Raw genomic sequence first — 19253 nt, 5'->3', positions numbered from 1 at the left:
CCTTAACTGGAAATAACTTGAAAATGGTCAAACTTATCGCACTGTTTTAACCCTTATTCGAAAGATTTTCTATCAAATGGCATCTTTGAACCGATCGGTTTAGCTAAATAACTATGTTTTCTAGAGCAAATAGCCTAAAAGTTGTGTGTTTTAATTTGTTTTTGTCAATTATCTTTGAAAAATGCGCAATAATTGAAAATTCTTTATTTGGCAAAGTTGTGGTCCCTGTTTCACTCGACAATTCGTTCTTTGACATCAAACTTCTATCTCTTATCGTTTTCTTCAGAGTTAATGTACACGTGCTGTAGTCCCATGTACGGGAGCCACATTGCAAGCGAGCTCCCAGGAGCACTGTACATTGTGAGACTGAAAGTTGTGTGCCTCATTTTTCTCAAGATGTGTCTCATGAGCTTCGTCTCATGCGCTGGTTAAATTAGAAAATTTCATGACCAAAACTTCCTAAACGAACGAGAATTGAAACCTTGACCTTTGCATTGAGAGTCTCTAGTCGCATCGCATAGACCAACCAGACACTTGAGTTGTGTACGGAAAAAAGTTGTTGAGGTTCTTCGTTACCAAGAAGATGTTTTTCACCTTAGATACCAACAGCTCACGCAGCGCATGAGACGAGCTCCCCGGGAGCTATGTGCCTAGCTCGCACCCACCAGATTTTCGTGAGCCTCTTAGCAGCGCAGCACACTGCGATTTTGAAGAGCTGGGAGACAATTTGGTGGGAGGCTCGCTGTCACATTTATGTACACATGAGCAATGGGAAACTCTGGTTTTCTTACAATTTCGATTTAAACGTCGCATTTCAGATCAGAAATTTGCAATCGTCATGGAGAGCACTTTTTTGCGCACTGCCGCACATTCAAATCAAAATTGCAAGAAAACGATAAGAGTTAGAAGTTTTGCGTCAATGAACAAATTGTAGAGTGGAATAGGGACCACAACTTTGCCAAAGAAAGAATTTTAATTTATCACGCATGTTTTAAAGATAATGGACATAAACAAATAAAAACACACTATTTTTAGCTATGTTGCTCTAGAAAACTTAGTTATTCAGCTAAACCAATCAGTTCAAAGATGCCATTTGATAGAAAATTCAATAATCTTTCGAATAAGCGTTAAAAAACTGCGATAAGTTTGACCATTTTAAAGTTATAGCCAGTTAAGGCAATAAGAGTCAAAAACATGGGGAGTTCAATAACTACGTAATGGTTGAGATTTGACCATATGCGTAGAACATTTTTTTCACCATTTATGGTCCTCTATCACCCTTTAAAAAGTTTGCACTCATGAACCTAACACCCTGTATATATATAAATAACGCTGCATAATAGCCTGGCCGCTTTAATGCTAGTAATACATCCCCGATGTGCTGCAAGCATTAATAATGACAAGAAAACTGATAGAAACAGTCGATTCTTTCATTTTCTAGGATTCATTCAATGAATGGCTGTGTAAGTGTAGACTTGACTAGACCAAACTAACTCCTCGATGACCCTCAGGTGATAATCTGGCAGTTCGAGTTCCCTACGTATAGCGATTGCTACACCGCCACCTTTTGGATCTCCAGGATGTTTGATGTTCTGGCAAGTACAAATTCACGCAGGGCTGGAGATGGGCTTCCGTTGGAATTGCAACATCTATTCGGTTAGCAACCTAAGTTTGTTGCATACTTTTCAACTTATAAATAATGAATTATTATGAACCCAACCCAAATTATTTCATGATAATTCTTCGAAATTGATGCCCTCGAAAATCGCAATTCTAGACATTAAAATCACTAAATGCGTGATCTACGTTTTTTGCTCTTTTGTTAAAATTTCGACAAATCTATAACTATGACAAATTTAATGTTTTGTCACAACAAAAGTACTGCCGCGTGCAACATAGTTGTCACCTTTTCTATTGGAATCCCTATTAACATGGGACAACTACATATGCTGCACACGTCAGCGTAGATTGTCATAACTGTTGCACGATGATTGGAAATTGCTTATGTGCAGGGTAGGCATATGAAAGTTTTTATTGTTTTTAATTTGGTTTCGCTTCTTCCCTCACACCAATCATCAACTTTCCGATTAAAGTATTTAACGTGGGATTTGACGTGGTATTAAAAATTAATGCAAGTACTCGAGGCCTGCAGGTATTAATTAATTGCATGCTTTGTTTTACCATACGAATTCCAATTGAGTTGCGGATAGCTAATTAAAACTGTTTGATTTGTGATTGGCAATGGAAACACGTGTTGATATGTATGTATTGTAATTTGCAAATAAACAAACGTTGACACATAAAGGGTGAGTCGATAATTATTGTGCCATTTTCAAACTAACGTAACTTTTTTCCTACTTCACCAAAATCAATCAAATTTTGCACAGTTTCTCCTTATAGTCTATTGCAGCGTTTCTCAAACTATGGGTCGCGACCCACTGGTGGGTCATGGGTTGATTCTTGGTGGGTCGCGAAGGCTTGGGCAATGTTGTAATAAATGTCTTAATTAACGTATGTATCTATTTTCCAATATAAAAATATTCGTTTGGAGAATCGTCAGTGTTTCTAAGAATTTGGTTTCTCCTTAATTCTATTCAAACTTGTATTAAAGGTCTTAGTCTAGTGTACATTGAATATTTAACTGTCTGCGTTCTAAAATCAATTCTTAAACTATGAGTTTTTATCAGAAAGCTTGAGATCAGGGAAGCATTCTAGATTTTACTGTGTTTTGAAAAAAAAAGTTCATGTTTTTGGTTGAAGTTTGTGTCCTAAGTTAGATTTACACTCTTGTACCCTCTTCCTCTTCAAATCAGTGTAGATGTACACGCCAAGTTCAGCATTTAAAATATTAAAAACCCAGATTAATCCACCTAGTGGTGATAGTGCCTTTCTCGTCGAATATGTACTCATGATCTTTTCGTCGACGTTAGCCTGAAATTCTGACGTTCCTGAATTCTGATAACACTTTATATAGAAAAGCAACAATTTGAACAGAGGCAACATCGATTTGGGAAACTTATTGATGGTACATATTGCGATAAAAAAATAGAGCTGAAAAATATCAGACCTCTCAGTTGACTGCTTGACCACCTTAACCCTAGTCGAGCATTCGGGTCATTATGACCCATACGCTACGGCAGTGGAGTGAGCAACAGCATTGATGCACGAAGAAGTTTAACTTTATTCACACAGATCACTTTGTGATCTTCGACAACGTTTTTTTTTCAACGCACTCTAGGCTCATTGGTAACACGATTCATGCATAATTTGACCTCCTTAAGTTTAGTTTCTTGCTGCCAAGTAGAGCGCTTAAGTAAAATTCCACCTTTTTCCGCAAGTAATTTTGACAACTGATCCAGTATAGGGAGAAACGTTACTTTTCCTTACGGAATAATAGCGCAGACTATTTTTCCGCAAGGAAAAGTGACAGCTCCATTTGATTCGCACGGAAGGCGTTACGAGTGTTACACTTTTTTTCTTATTTGCCATCTGCGAACCGCTCAAGTAAATTTGAAGCGGAATCATTACTTGACCATTACTTGTCCTATCTTTTTGCACAGTACATACGAAGTGGAAACTAGCCATTACGAGAAAAATTCAGAAAGTTAAAATTTTTCATTCAAATTCCAATCGCAATGAGAAGAGCGATGGCTCAACCAGTCGCACCCAAATTGTGAGCACTAAGGCATTGTCCAGTTAGAATCCGGACGCAGATAATCACTTATATCTCAGAGGTGGAATAACAAACATAAAAGGTTAAGCCCTCAAAACAAAGATTATTTACTGTAGCTTCATGGAAAAATATTATTAAAATTATTGAATTTGATTTTTAATACATTTTCTCATTTTTTCCGTGATAACTTCCTTAAAAATCTGCACAATGGTAGTAAATTTTAACATCAACCCCTTCGGCGTATTTGTTTAACAATCGGGTCATCTCTGTAGTGTCCTGAGACCCTCTACCAGTCTGATTAAGAATCCAAAGAAACTTTACCAAATATTTCTCTTCTTGCGAAATTACGGGCTTATCAGTGAATTCCAAAGAAGCGAAATTTGAGTGTTTTTTCGTTAATAAACACTATCCAACAGTGATGACACCACTGCACATCTCAAGCTGTCGTGATAGCTCACCAAAGTAGCTCAAACCTCTTCAGATCCCTTGTGGGCATTTTTGAAAAGCTGCACGCGATTCTTGAAGTTATCATCTTTGTACACAGTTGGTGTCAAAATCGTGATGTGAGAAAACGATGTCCAGAGCTCGAACTTCCTGCCAAATCTTGGAATTCCAAGCAGATTTATCCATGAACATAAACTTTAATCTTCCTTGGACACTTCCTCATGGCATGGTTAACAACATCTGAGCACATCACACATAATGGTTTTGGAGATATTAACATTTTTCGCGACTGTCGTACCTGACCACCCTAAATTTTCAGCGTGTTTGTGCAAGATTTTTTTCCTTCGCATGTCTTCAATCTGAATTAACTTTTCACTCGTAGCAAGAAAATCGATGAAATTTTCACCGTCAATTGAGGACTTGTTTATGATCAGACTGCAGTGAAAAAAATATGATTATGATCATTTAGAGCGTCACAATAAATTATCCTTTGCGTCCGGATTCTAACTGGACAATGCTTTAATTTTAGAAGCAAAAGGAGATTGAAGATTGAAAAAACTTTATTCGGTGTTGATGTGATTAAATGATACTTTTTCCATAAAATGTTGATCCATTCTACATCGCTAGGAATCTGAAATGGTGTGATTTGATGAGATCGCTTTGGTCACGATTTTGTTTTCTTGCTAAAGGTACACCGGGGCAAGTTGAAACAGCGGGTTAACATGATGTTATCCGATGATGGTAAACAGCTTGAATGCCATAACACATAGTTTTTGATTCAAACAATCTTTCAGCGAAAGAAAAATTCCCATATTGTATAGAAAACTATTTCAAAACTTCGTATTTAATCTTGCCCCATCTGTTTTAACTTGCCCCGGTTTACCTTATATGGAGACTTTGACCATTTCCTCACTTATAATCTTACCCAACGTTAACAGGCTATCAAAAACGCCACGATTTGATCTATCGTTTTGACATTTATTTTGTTTAATTTTATAATTCCGATATTTGATGTGCAGCTTGCATGGATTTTTATCAATTTTACGTTTGACTACTTCCGGCAAGACATACTATTATAAGTTCTAGATGTGGCCTGAGACTGTTTTCTTGTTGACCTTCCATTAGATTATCAAAACCGCCGCTGCCCGATCAGAAAGGCATAACAAAATTATAACCGATTAAGTTATTTATTTCAAAGATTTTTCATAACAGTATGAGTTATAAAATTCGCCGGTTAGGTGTTAAAATAACAAAAATTATAACTAAAATTGCTCTAGTCATAACATAATTATAACAGGTCTTTATACAATTATAACAAGTTTATAACAAAATGAGATACAAAAAATCAATCAAATTATATCACATGTTGTTATAAAGCAGTTATAAATATATTGGGTAAAAAGTAAGTAGTGTAAAAATTAACTCATTTTTGGGGTATCAATTTTTAGAGTGAAATTTTATTTTTTGTAAAAAGTTACTGGCATCAAAAAACTTCTCCACATAGTATACATAAAACCCAGGGATTCGAACCTACGACGGCTAGAACCTAGAACAGGAGCTCGTCGTTTTAACCAGTGAGGCCATCACAGCACTTGAAGTGAGGGGCGATATATGCTGAAATGGTTCTTCATATTGGTAGGTCCTCTATAAATAGACTCGCTGATCCAACATACCGGAGAGGGAAAGTATGACGTCACCATGCACGTTACTACAGCCCATTTAGTCCCTCAGCTTTAATGTCGTGTGCGCTCGTTGTGCACTAGAGCGAGCGTTCACTACTTCGGAGCTGGAGCCCACATCGCTGTACCTACGAGAATGGACGTCACACGAAACTGTTTTTAATACAGTTGATAGCAATTATATCTTCGTGTTATTAACTAAGTTGAACAGATAGCTAATGACTTTCAAATAGTGAAAAGTGTGTAACTAAGCACTAGTTGCACCAGCGTTTATTTAAATGTTTAAAACGTTTTCTGGCATGTTTTATTTCATTATTATTTATTAATTAATGATATTCCTTCTGCAAAGTTGTTCAGTAGTATTATGGCGCTTAAGTGGTGAATGTTTCGGTAGGAATATCCACCGCGAACTCTTGCAGAAATATTCCCTTGGAGGAATTTATGATTGAATTTTTAAAAGGATAGAAAAAAGCATTTCCATAATAAGTCATTGGTGTAATTGTCGATAAAATTTGTAAAGAAACCTTTTGATAAATACTTGAAATAATTTGTTTTCGAACACAGAGCGGAAAATCAGGAAATCCAAAGAGATATCAAAACACTTCGTTTCGTTGTTGAACTGAATATTTTATTAACTTTAACAAAACAACTACACTTCATTTGGTAGTACATAACTATTTCGATCGGCAGATATGCATACACATATTATATATGCGGAAAAAAGCTGTAGTTAATTGTAGTGATATTTACAACAGAGACTGAGTGACCACATACTAAGAAATTTCTAAGAAATTGGAATTGGATTGAAAAGTTTAACTTTAAAACTAGAACTTATTTAATTACTGAGATCCTTCAGAATTTCTGATGGATTTTCCCTGATGGAAAATCCTTTAAGGAATTTTTGATGCATAGGCTGAAGTAATTGGCTAAGAATGTCTTAAAGAATCTTCCTTTTGGATTCTCTGAAGAAATTCTTAAGGGACGAAATATATGTTGGATTTTAAATTTAAGTTAAACCTTGCGGGAAACTCCTATGACGAATGATCTGTATACTGTACTCAATTAGTAGTTTAAGGACAGACTTGTTAGAATCCCAAAATGGCCGCCACAATGGCCGACTTTGGGACCTACTCACAATTTCGAGCGCACAAATCTCTTCGTAAACAAAATCAGCGCACCTGAGCTTTTTATTTTAAACTTATTAAAAGTGAGCAAGAACAAAATAATAAAATGCACTGTTGTTTAATGCATGTTTCTTGAGAATTGTGCGTCTGAAGTTCTGATGCACAGTTGAAGCGGGATTTCAAGACGTTTGTCCTTTAGTTGAGAGCTCCGACAGATCAATGGTAACGTAATCTGGTCGGTAAAATATAATTGGTGAATTGGAATGTGTTTTCGTGCTCTATCATCAGTTCTTTGAAGAATTCAAAGAGGAGGTCATGGAAAATGTCATGGAGGAATTGTTGAAGAATTCCTTAGAAGATTACTCGGAAGAATACGTGGAGGAATTTCTTATGGAAACTCTCGGAGAGATCTCTGGAAGAACTTCTAGTGAGCTCCCTAGAAGACCTACAAGAGAAATACTTTTAATATCCCTAGAAATATTCCCTGAAAGTACTCCGTGGCCATCCATAATAAACACTCAACCTGTAAGACATGTACAAAATCCTGCAAACAAATGTAAACGCCACAGTTCAATTACATATAACATTTTCCTTTTTGCGATTTTCGACTGGGAAGATTAGTTCGAATAATTTGTTCTGGCTTGCAGTCTTAATAATTGGCCTACGAATTTATTTTCTTGGCTCCAACGTTTCGATCCCAATTTGGATCTTCATCAGGGATCTATTTTTATTTGAGTGATGACAGACAGAAACAATATTTAAAAATAATAATTAATAGTACTTTTACATATAACATGAACTTACAAAGAATTATTCGTAGCTGTCCAAAAACATTCAGCCTGTAGTGTTGTCTTAGTTTTGTCGTTGGGAAGTCGGTTTGGTAATCTAGTACTACCATCTGTACGCCTCCACTGTACTATGTTTTTCGCCCACAATTCAATATAACACTTATTAACTATCAAGCTCTTCAACTTCAATCGTCTTTTCTGTCTACGTTATTCGTCATTTTGATTCATTCGCGCTTCATCTGTTTCTATTGTATTAGTGTCAAGATCGTTCCTATTTTGTCTGTTTCTGTGAGATAATCTGTTCAGTGTGTGCATGATACCTGTATAACATGTGTGTAACCCCTCTACATCTGTCCGTTTGTTTATATTTTGTGTTGTCATTATGTGGCATACCTCTAGTATCGGTAGTCTATTTGTTTTCAAGCTATGGTCTAATATACTGGCATTCTGCAGGTCAAATCTGTGCCCTGTGCTAACACAGTGGTTCATCATTGCTGTTCTTTCCTTCAGACCGCTCAATTTGTGTAGCCTGTCTGAAGTGTTTTCTATTTTGGTGACTTTGTCCAGGAGATTTACATCAGATTTATGTCCGTACATACGTGTTTGTAATTTGTTGGTTGTCATACCAACGTATTTGGCATCACATTGTTGACAACCAATACAGTAAATTACGTTATTACGCTGATATGTATCTGTCCTCCCTTTCATAGCTCTATACAATGAACCTACTGTGTTGTTATTATAATGTACTATGTTAATATTGTCAAATTCATTTGATCTCTTAAAGTATTGTGTGATCTGCTGTGATAACCCTACTATGTATGGAATCGACTTATAAATTTTGATTTGTTGATCGTCATTTTCTGGTTGTGTTGGTGTTCTCGTTCTTCTCTCGTTGTGTCGGTTAATCAGTCTGTTGATCAACGAGACGGGGTAGTCGTTTAGCTTCAGTAGTCTCATCACCGTCTCCTTTTTCTGTTGCTCCGTTTTGATCGTCGAAAGGGTGTTTACCTTTTTGACGAAGTTGTATGCCACATTTATTTTTAGGTGTTTTGGATGCAGCGAGAAGTAATTAAGGATCCGTCCAGATGCGATGGGCTTCATGAACCAATCAGTGGAGAAAGATTGGTCTTCGTTGCGAACAACGACCATGTCGAGGAATGGTAGCCTGCCGTCCACCTCGTATTCGACCGTGAATTGCAGTTTTGGGTGATAGTCGTTGAATGCACCCAAAACTGTATCAACTTCGTTGGCCGGAATAACGATGAAAAAGTCGTCAACAAACTTTTTCAGGATTGGAATGTGCACACCTAGTTTGGATAACACTGCATCTATCAGTTCGCCGGTGACGATTTCTGCTAACACGGGCGAAAGAGGGTTACCCATTGCTGTGCCAGCGATTTGTTGGTAGTGTTTCTGTTGGAATACGAAATAGCTAGCCTCGATGACAAAAACCACGATCTCCAGGAATAGGTCCAGGTTAATGTTGGTGTGTTCCTTTATGTTGTTCCACTGGTTCAGGATGCCTTTCCTCACTAATTCCAGTGGGATGTTTGTAAATAGTGACACCACATCAAAGGATACCATTGCGTATCCTGGCCCCACAGTGCTGCTGTTGATAAATTCGCAAAATTCCTCCGAATTCCTTATGCTGTACGTGTTGTTTACAGATTGCTGTAGGATGTTCGAAAGAAATTTGGACAGCTCGTATGTTGGCGCAGTCATCGTGGGGACCACTGGGCGAAGTGGGAGATTGGGCTTGTGAGCTTTTGGCAAGCCATATATCCTCGGACTAACCGCTGTCCTAGATTTGAGACACCTCGCAGTGCGTTCATCTATCAAACCAAGATTCTGCAATCGTACTACCAGTGCATTGTTTTGGTTCTGGAACTTGGTTGTTGGGTCCCGGTCTAGCTTCTTGTAGGTTTCGGAATCCTCTAATAGCTCCAACATTTTTGCTTCGTAGTTAGCGCGAAGCATAACTACTGTACGGTTCCCTTTATCCGAAGGAAGGACACACACCTCCGGATTGGCTTTTAGGAAATGATTGGTCGCTTTTAATGCACTTGTGCAGAATCGGGAGGACAACGATTGATTCGTATCAATCCTGGAGTTGTTGATGTGATTTTGTATTATGTTGGAGACACCAGCTCTGATGTTGTTTTGAACAGAACGATCTGGGTTACATCTGTAGATGTCTTCTAGGTCAGCAATAAGGTGGAAATACGATGTGTTTCGGATGTTCTGCGGTACAGCAAATTTGGGTCCTAAACTCAGAAGAACTTGGGTTTCTTTTGGAATTTGGACCCCAGTTGAGTTTAACAAGGCTTTTTCGTTAAACGAGACCATGGCCGAAGATTCTACAGCCTTATTGAGAATCCGGTTGTATTTCTTCTGGGTATTTGATCTGTACCGACCCAACCTGGCGTGGTACGCCTGGTCCTCCAGGAAAAAGAACTGTCCGTATATTTCCCCATTAGTGGATTGTACAATTCCTCGTCGCAATAAGGATAGTTCGTTCGTCAATGTGCTGATAGAGTGGAACGTTTGTTGAATCTCGACGTTCAACACTGATTTTTGGAAGCGCTCGACAATTCTTTGTAGTTTGGGAATGTATGGACTTCGTTGTTCTAGTAGCGAGAAGGTACACCGGAATCGTGGTTTTTGTCATCGAGGCTAGCTATTTCGTATTCCAACAGAAACACTACCAACAAATCGCTGGCACAGCAATGGGTAACCCTCTTTCGCCCGTGTTAGCAGAAATCGTCACCGGCGAACTGATAGATGCAGTGTTATCCAAACTAGGTGTGCACATTCCAATCCTGAAAAAGTTTGTTGACGACTTTTTCATCGTTATTCCGGCCAACGAAGTTGATACAGTTTTGGGTGCATTCAACGACTATCACCCAAAACTGCAATTCACGGTCGAATACGAGGTGGACGGCAGGCTACCATTCCTCGACATGGTCGTTGTTCGCAACGAAGACCAATCTTTCTCCACTGATTGGTTCATGAAGCCCATCGCATCTGGACGGATCCTTAATTACTTCTCGCTGCATCCAAAACACCTAAAAATAAATGTGGCATACAACTTCGTCAAAAAGGTAAACACCCTTTCGACGATCAAAACGGAGCAACAGAAAAAGGAGACGGTGATGAGACTACTGAAGCTAAACGACTACCCCGTCTCGTTGATCAACAGACTGATTAACCGACACAACGAGAGAAGAACGAGAACACCAACACAACCAGAAAATGACGATCAACAAATCAAAATTTATAAGTCGATTCCATACATAGTAGGGTTATCACAGCAGATCACACAATACTTTAAGAGATCAAATGAATTTGACAATATTAACATAGTACATTATAATAACAACACAGTAGGTTCATTGTATAGAGCTATGAAAGGGAGGACAGATACATATCAGCGTAATAACGTAATTTACTGTATTGGTTGTCAACAATGTGATGCCAAATACGTTGGTATGACAACCAACAAATTACAAACACGTATGTACGGACATAAATCTGATGTAAATCTCCTGGACAAAGTCACCAAAATAGAAAACACTTCAGACAGGCTACACAAATTGAGCGGTCTGAAGGAAAGAACAGCAATGATGAACCACTGTGTTAGCACAGGGCACAGATTTGACCTGCAGAATGCCAGTATATTAGACCATAGCTTGAAAACAAATAGACTACCGATACTAGAGGTATGCCACATAATGACAACACAAAATATAAACAAACGGACAGATGTAGAGGGGTTACACACATGTTATACAGGTATCATGCACACACTGAACAGATTATCTCACAGAAACAGACAAAATAGGAACGATCTTGACACTAATACAATAGAAACAGATGAAGCGCGAATGAATCAAAATGACGAATAACGTAGACAGAAAAGACGATTGAAGTTGAAGAGCTTGATAGTTAATAAGTGTTATATTGAATTGTGGGCGAAAAACATAGTACAGTGGAGGCGTACAGATGGTAGTACTAGATTACCAAACCGACTTCCCAACGACAAAACTAAGACAACACTACAGGCTGAATGTTTTTGGACAGCTACGAATAATTCTTTGTAAGTTCATGTTATATGTAAAAGTACTATTAATTATTATTTTTAAATATTGTTTCTGTCTGTCATCACTCAAATAAAAATAGATCCCTGATGAAGATCCAAATTGGGATCGAAACGTTGGAGCCAAGAAAATAAATTCGTAGGCCAATTATTAAGACTGCAAGCCAGAACAGATATAACATTTTCCAATTGAGAGCCCAGGACTTCTCGACAACTTCGCTGGTGAGTGATGATCCGAACTTCCTAGGACAGCAGAATAATGAGATTTATCATATCAAACAGCTCATAGTAGTGAAATTTTGCATACAATTTTACACCATTCGTGAATTTCAAGAATCATGAACAACTTTGCTGAACATACGAACTGTGCAGGTGATCTGGATCATGATAAGAAACATTTAAAATTACCCAATAACATCACGTAATGGTGGAGTTGCTTACCTCATTTTCCACCTTCCAAAGTCATAAGCTTTCTGTACAAATTTGATGAAGATATGAGCTTTTTTGGTAGTTCATATAATAAAGGGTATCAACAATTGTGTATTTTCTAAACACAATGGCGCCATACAGCGGTTAATTTACGCACTAAACACTACCAAAAAATATCGATTAGTTACGCATTCCATTTAAAAAATTATTACTGAGTTTGTTATAATGTTGATGTAATGATGATCAAATCACATATTCATTTATTGTAACTGACTTTGTTAGAACCTTGAAATAATACAAACTAGTTTTCGTACCGATTCCAACAAATATATCTAAATATAACAAACCTTGATATAGATATCAACCGTTGATATAATTATGTTATGTTTTTGTTATGCCTTTCTGATCGGGTGTGGTTTGGTTCCCTTCATTATTTCACCACTTCCGGCGGGTTACTCGTCTTGTCACCAGTTCTGGAAAACTACCGGTTCTCCCAAATATGGTTTGAGATTATTTGCTGGCTAACCGTTAATCATGTTACTGAATAAGTCATTTATATGTCGCATGTATTGATTCTCTTTTAGATTTGATCATTTCTGGCGGGGCACCCGGATTCGGTTCCGTAACACACTGATATGACTTGTGTCTATTTTCTTGCATCTTCATCATGTTACCTAAAAAGCCGTGATTTGAGGTATCGCATGCATGGGTTTGGTTTTACTTCCGGTCCGAAATCGGTTGCAGAACACTGCAGGTAGTCTCTTAAATAGTCTGAGCCTATTTGCTTGCTAACGTTTATTAGTTAAATAAAAAAAACATTCTTTGCTGTGTCGCATGCATAGGTTTGGTTCAGTTTGATATTTATCTGCTTTTGGAGGGAAACCCGGAACTAGTTTCGGCACAACTGACAGTCCATAATGTGGTCTTAGCCTACTTTCTCAATAACCGGTCATCAAGTTGTCGACAAAGCCGCGATTTGATGTGCCGCATGCAAAGGTTTTGTCAACTTTTATATACGGCCACTTCCGGCGGAAAACCCGGAACCGGTTCTGAAACACTACCGGTATGGAATGAGACTGTTTTCTTGCTAACTGCTCATCAGGTTATCGAAAATGTCGCAGTTTGATGTGTCGCATGCATGGGTTTGGATCATTTTTATATTTGACCACTTCCAGCGGGACATCCGGAACCGGTTCCGTTACACTACCGGTTCAGATATGGATTGAGTCTTTTTTTATGCTAACCTTCCATTGGGTTACCAAAAAAGTCGCGCTTTGAAATATCGTATGCATGGCTTTGGTTCACTTTTATATTTGGCCACTTCCGGCGGGACATCTGGAACCGGTTCCGGAACACTACCGGTTCAGATATAGTCTGAGACTGTTTTCTTGCTAACTGTTCATCAGGTTATCAAAATTGCCGCAATTTGATGTGTCGCATGCATGGATTTAATTCACTTTTATAGTTGGCCACTTCCGGCGCGACATCCGGAACCGGTTCCGAAACACTACCGGTTCAGATATGGTCTGAGACTGTTTTCCTGCTAACTATTCATCAGGTTATCCAAAATGCCGCAGTTTGATGTTTCGCATGTATGTGTTTGTTACATTTTTATGTATGGCCCCTTCCAAGGGTACTGGTCCGGAACAAGTAAATGGCCATAACTCCGGAACGGCTGGACCGATCCGAACCATTTTCAATAGGAAACAATGGGACCAGACTCCGCGTCGAATGAACCGTCGGTCATTATAATCGGTTGAGGTTTACTGCCAAAAAGTGATGTGAGTTTTTTGTACACATACACACATGCACACATACATACACACACACACATACACACACACATACACACACAGACATCACCTCAATTCGTCGAGCTGAGTTGATTGGTATATGTGACTTGATCCTCCGGGCCTTCTAGCATAAAATTGTTTTTGGAGTGAACATATAGCCTTTCCAGTACACTTAGTGTACGAGAAAGGCAAAAAATAGAAACACCAAAAATCAACAAAAGGACAATCATTACTTTTACAAGAAACCTTACTTTTACCGACCTTCAGTAAAACCAAACATCGGTGAAATTTTGCTGAATGTCAATAATCTAAATTTTTACGGAAATCGGAACAACTGAAAAGTGATTTCAACAAAAACAGAAATAAAATAAGTGTGTATGAAGGATGAGAATAGAAATTTCAAGGAGATTCATCTGACCATTCAGCAACACCTAAATTTTACAAACTTTGAAATTCTGCAGAAGCATTAAACTGCCACTATATTTTGAAAGACTTTGTAAAAATAGTAGTTTTTTTTTGTTTATTTCTAGAATGTGTGAGAGAATACCTAAGACCTGTTCTTTGCCCTTCTGCAAAGTGACGTAAGCGACATTGACAATTTTGATACTTTTTTGGATATTGTTCATTAAGGCGAAACTGGATCCATTTCCTCACTTTTTGCTTTTTGATTTTTTATTAAATAACGAAGCGATATTTTCAAAATCGGGTTTCGTGCACATGTAGAGTATGGATCAGGGTATCTTCTGAATTTTTTACGCGAGAGAATATGTTTTTCGTTTTTGCAGAAACCATTTTTGAACAAAATTTCACTAAAAAATGATTTCTGCAAAAACGAAAAACATTTTCTACAGCGTAAAAAATTCAGAAGATACCCTGATCTACTCTACTCTACTCATACTCTGCATGTGCACGAAAACCGATTTTAAAAATATTGCTTTGTTATTTAATAAAAAATTAAAAACCAAAAAAATGAGGAAATGCTTCCAGTTTCGCCTTAAGCTCTTGACCGTTCGCTATGTTATCTTCCATAGATGCTACATTACCACTAGATCTTGCATCCAAATATCACAGACGTATCACAGTGTTATTAATTCACCAGATATATACTAAAACACGTCAAAATTTGCAATGGCGGCAGTCCTGTAGTTTTGCAATGGAGCAAGACTGGTTCAATATATTAGAGGCTTGGAAACTTATCTCAAATTCTTCAGACCCCTAAGAGTTTACTGAGGCTGAACACTTGAGCACCTTAATCTTACGTATTAAAGTGATTAAGTGTAGTATTTTTTTTTAAAGTCAGGTCGAATTTGCAAAATAATTGACGATTTTTTTAATGAAAATGCGTGCTGGTGGGTCGCCAAATCCTATAAAAATCAAAAGTGGGTCGCAAGCTGAAAAAGTTTGAGAACCCCCGGTCTATTGTTTACATAGAATGAATTGAGAAGTTATCAGTGAGAATCCGGTCGATATAGAATAAATTTAGTTAACAGTTCTAAAACTGGTGTTGTACAATCACATGCTAAAATCAAAAATCATGGTATCGCGCCTTGGACAAATTAATGATTATACATTATCGGATCATCTTAATGTTTGTCAATAGGCTTCAGGAACGGTTGTCAGTGAAACATAAGCTTGGAGCTGGGTGAAAACCAGGCACGGTGCACATACACAAACCAGAGAGCTTCAATTATTTGTTTCAAGTGGAGCCTGAACATGTCCACATTAAGGGCGTTAATTGAAAATGTTGTGAATTTCACTAAAACGCATCCTAGAGTTGAACCTAACCAAGAAGTTGAAATACATACATATACTAAACTACTGTAAAAATTTGGTTTCATTCCGTTAACTGTAGACAATTTGCGAATCAGTTGAAGGTAGGGTGGCACAATAATTAACGACTCACCCTTTAATACCAGCACTTAAATACTTCACCCTGAGCATTTTGTCAGTTGTTAATTGAAGACCTTTCTGTTTGTTTTTTTTCTTAACTAGGGTATGTGTACCATTCCTTGGCCTAATATGCCAGCCGCCTTGACAAGTTTGACCATAACTCGTGAATTAATAGCGCTAGAAATGATGTGTTGACCCTGTCACACACTCTAGGCAGTGCATTTTTCTCCAATTGGAAGTAAACTAGCATAAATATTCAAGAACTTACTTAATTACGTCGAAAAGATTCGATACGATGGTATGCAACGTTGGTCTACGGTACAAAACTTGGCCTATTAGTGGATACAACGTTGGCCTATTGCTTTCCAAGCGCTAAAACCACTTTTTCTCTAATTTTTAAATATTTCTGCTGAAGTATTATCACTGTTTGTTCACCAATCTTACTTCAAAATTACATTTTCGGAGCAAAATTTTACAAAAAACTATAGATAAATTACTTAAACTAAAGTTCTTTCTTAATTTAGTAACGAAAACAACGCAACCCTATTATTGTGTTATATTTTTGCAGTCACCGCACATAAAATCTTTCTTCCTGTTCGTTCCTTCTGGGTCATTCGCAAGCAATGTTGTTGATGTCTCTTTTTCGATGTTTTTGACGTCACTTTACTGATGGGCCAAGAATTGGGTACATAGTGAAAAAAATGTCCTCATTATTCGGCCCACATTTAATTTGTGAAATAATTATTTTTCGTTGAAAACAAATATACAAGTTCAAAATAGTGTCTTTGACCGTCGCATAAAATGTTCAGTTATCGAAAAGTCAGTTCGAAATATTCCAGAATCTTGCCTTTTATGATCATGTGTATAGACTACCCACTAAGTCGAAGAATCATGGCGTCTACAAAAGCTAAACAAAGTGACATTTTCATTCAATTTTGATGCTCCAAAGTGTTAAAATTGAAACGAAATGTTACAGTTGTTTAGCGCATAGCTTTTCCGATCTCCAGTTTTGCGTGTTTGTTTGAGTTTTTGGTTAACGTCAAGATAGGCCGAACGAGAGGACTATGCCAACGAAGCATCCCGATACCCTATATGTTTTTCAATCCATTCCGATTTGATTCGGTAACAGCTGAACTTTTTCGGTAGATATACATTGTGGAAATGTTGGTGGCCCATGTTAAAAAGCCGTTGACATCTTAACTCTCATGAACAATCAGGTAGTGCTTTAGTTGTATAGAAAATGAAATACCTTGATCTAATTAGTCATATCGCCAATCGAGTTGTATCTATGAAGTAACATTCATGAAAACCGATGAAAATAATTGGAGCTGGAAACGTTAATTAGGGTGACGAAGGGTATTATCGGCAGGTTTGTTCTCTTCGTTAAGGAGGGTTTTTGTGGGCCGAATTACCTGAAATTTGGGCATATAACTCAGCTTGGTTGGGAAGGATTTGAGGCCAACTCTGAGATCTACAGGTTTCAAAAAACCCCTCATGACGAAGAGAACAAAACTGCCGAAAATACGTAAGTTCCCCTATATCATGATTTACCATCCGAGTTACGCCTTCCAAAATTAATTTTCGAACCTCGGTTTTTGTTAGTTGGGAAGGAAGTTGTTTATTCATTCATCCTAGGCTTCATCGCGGTTGGTAGCTATCTCTGCGGAAACACTCTGAAGACTATCTGCTTGGTAGGTACTATATCTTATAGTGCTTTGTGCAGACTTTGTATAATGAACCAACAGCAACCACATTGCATTGGCACCATTTCTCGTCATCATAGCGAAGGCGCGCTCCTGCTTTTGGTGGATCCGGTTTGTCATTTAAATTTTGATAGGAGCAAGCAAGTTTCCTATCTCATCATTCTGTGGTGGTGGCGGCGTTGGTGGAAGATGTCAACCAACGGTGGCTGAATAATAAAGTTTGTATGTTTTGTACTTCTGGTGCCACGGCGGAAAAGGTGCCTCCGGATGCCACTATATTATGATTGCAATGAAATAAGTAGTGCCAGCCGGGCTCAACGTTGTTTTTCTGCTTTGGTGCGCTCTAATCCAATTAGAGTTTTGCAGCCGGAATCGTGTTTGGCGTGGATAATTTATCCACTTGTGGCAGAATTCGGAAGAGGTGCAATATTAACGCGAATTCGCGGTTTTGCCTGATTATATCGAATAAAATATGTAAGCAAAAAACTTTTTTGAGTACTTAGTGTCTAAAAGGCAATGCAATTTTATAGCGTAATTTTAGCTACTTGTTAAATTATTGTTAGTTTCTAATGCAACAAGTCATCGAATCTTGAAAACGCATTGTGCAAACGTCGGTCATTGTGACGCCATCGTGGGATTCTTCTTTCAAGCAGCTGTAACTATCAACATGGAACGAGCTCACCAGAGCTACGATATAAAGAAGGTGAATGATTAAGTAGCAAAAACCATTGTGTAAAGATTTGATTAACCATCCCTAGTATTAATAAGGACACTGACGAAGCCTTCATTTCTTCTAGTATTGAAACCAAAAGAGTCCTCTTAATAAGAATTGATTTCAAATTTTCCTGCTTTTCTTAATTGCTATCGACAGCAGCACCCAGAATATTATCTGGACCACCAATTAAAGTGAGTGAGCAAGGGGAAGAAGCATACCACAAATCGAAACCAGGAAAAGTTTCAATTGGATTAAAAAGTTTTCCTCGATGGTAATGATGCAGATGGAGTCCCATTATGGGTTCCCTTCTTGCTAATTATTTTCCGGAGTGTCGAATTTATGATGGAGCTAATCGAGAATGATACGTATTCAATTCAAATTGCTATCAACACAGTTGTCAATTTATGCATTCTTCGCTTTCAAAGCATTAAATGAAAATCAAATCACATTGAATCGATAAGACAATGATCAGCCAAAGAAGTATCTTTGATAAGATGTTTTAAATCCATACATCATTTATTTGTTCAACATTACATTTATGACAAGGCATAATCAACAATAGTACGCCACAATACTCGGTTTGTGGCTGCCGCTCTCCATCCTCGGTCGCGCCCAATGCTCGCCAAGTCACGCTCCACCTGGTCCGCCCATCGTGCTCTCTGCGCTCCACGCCTTCTTGTGTCAACCGAATCAGTTGCAAACACCAGCTTTGCAGGGTTGTTGTCCGGCATTCTTATGCTTTGCTCACCGTATCCTTCCGGGTTTGGCCACTTTCTGGATGCTGGGTTCGCCGTAAAGTGCTGCGAGCTCGTGGTTCATCCTTCTCCGCCACACACCGCCGAAGATCGTCCTTAGCACGCGTCGCTCGAAAACTCCGAGTGCTTGCAGGTCCTCCTCGAGCATGGTTCATGTTTCG

At 38.1% G+C, this 19253-nt stretch overlaps 2 protein-coding genes across 2 annotated transcripts; one reads left to right on the top strand and one right to left on the bottom strand.

The window, feature by feature from the left end:
* Window positions 1-7543: 7543 nt before the first annotated feature.
* On the bottom strand, window positions 7544-10329 carry LOC115265745 (uncharacterized). Its single transcript, XM_062854691.1, has 2 exons — window positions 7725-10329; window positions 7544-7641 (listed from the first exon to the last, which is right to left on the bottom strand). The coding sequence occupies exon 1, from the start codon at window positions 10055-10057 to the stop codon at window positions 7916-7918; it is 2142 nt and encodes a 713-aa protein (XP_062710675.1). The 5' UTR covers window positions 10058-10329; the 3' UTR covers window positions 7544-7641; window positions 7725-7915.
* A 54-nt stretch (window positions 10330-10383) lies between these two features.
* On the top strand, window positions 10384-11978 carry LOC115262028 (uncharacterized). Its single transcript, XM_062854690.1, has 2 exons — window positions 10384-11807; window positions 11891-11978. The coding sequence occupies exon 1, from the start codon at window positions 10438-10440 to the stop codon at window positions 11614-11616; it is 1179 nt and encodes a 392-aa protein (XP_062710674.1). The 5' UTR covers window positions 10384-10437; the 3' UTR covers window positions 11617-11807; window positions 11891-11978.
* The last annotated feature ends 7275 nt before the right edge of the window (window positions 11979-19253 follow it).

This window comes from Aedes albopictus, chromosome 2 (genome assembly GCF_035046485.1).
Source record: "Aedes albopictus strain Foshan chromosome 2, AalbF5, whole genome shotgun sequence".
Taxonomy (NCBI): Eukaryota; Metazoa; Arthropoda; class Insecta; order Diptera; family Culicidae; genus Aedes; species Aedes albopictus.
Note: the sequence above shows the minus strand (reverse complement) of the source record. Positions and strands in the feature narration are given on the sequence as shown.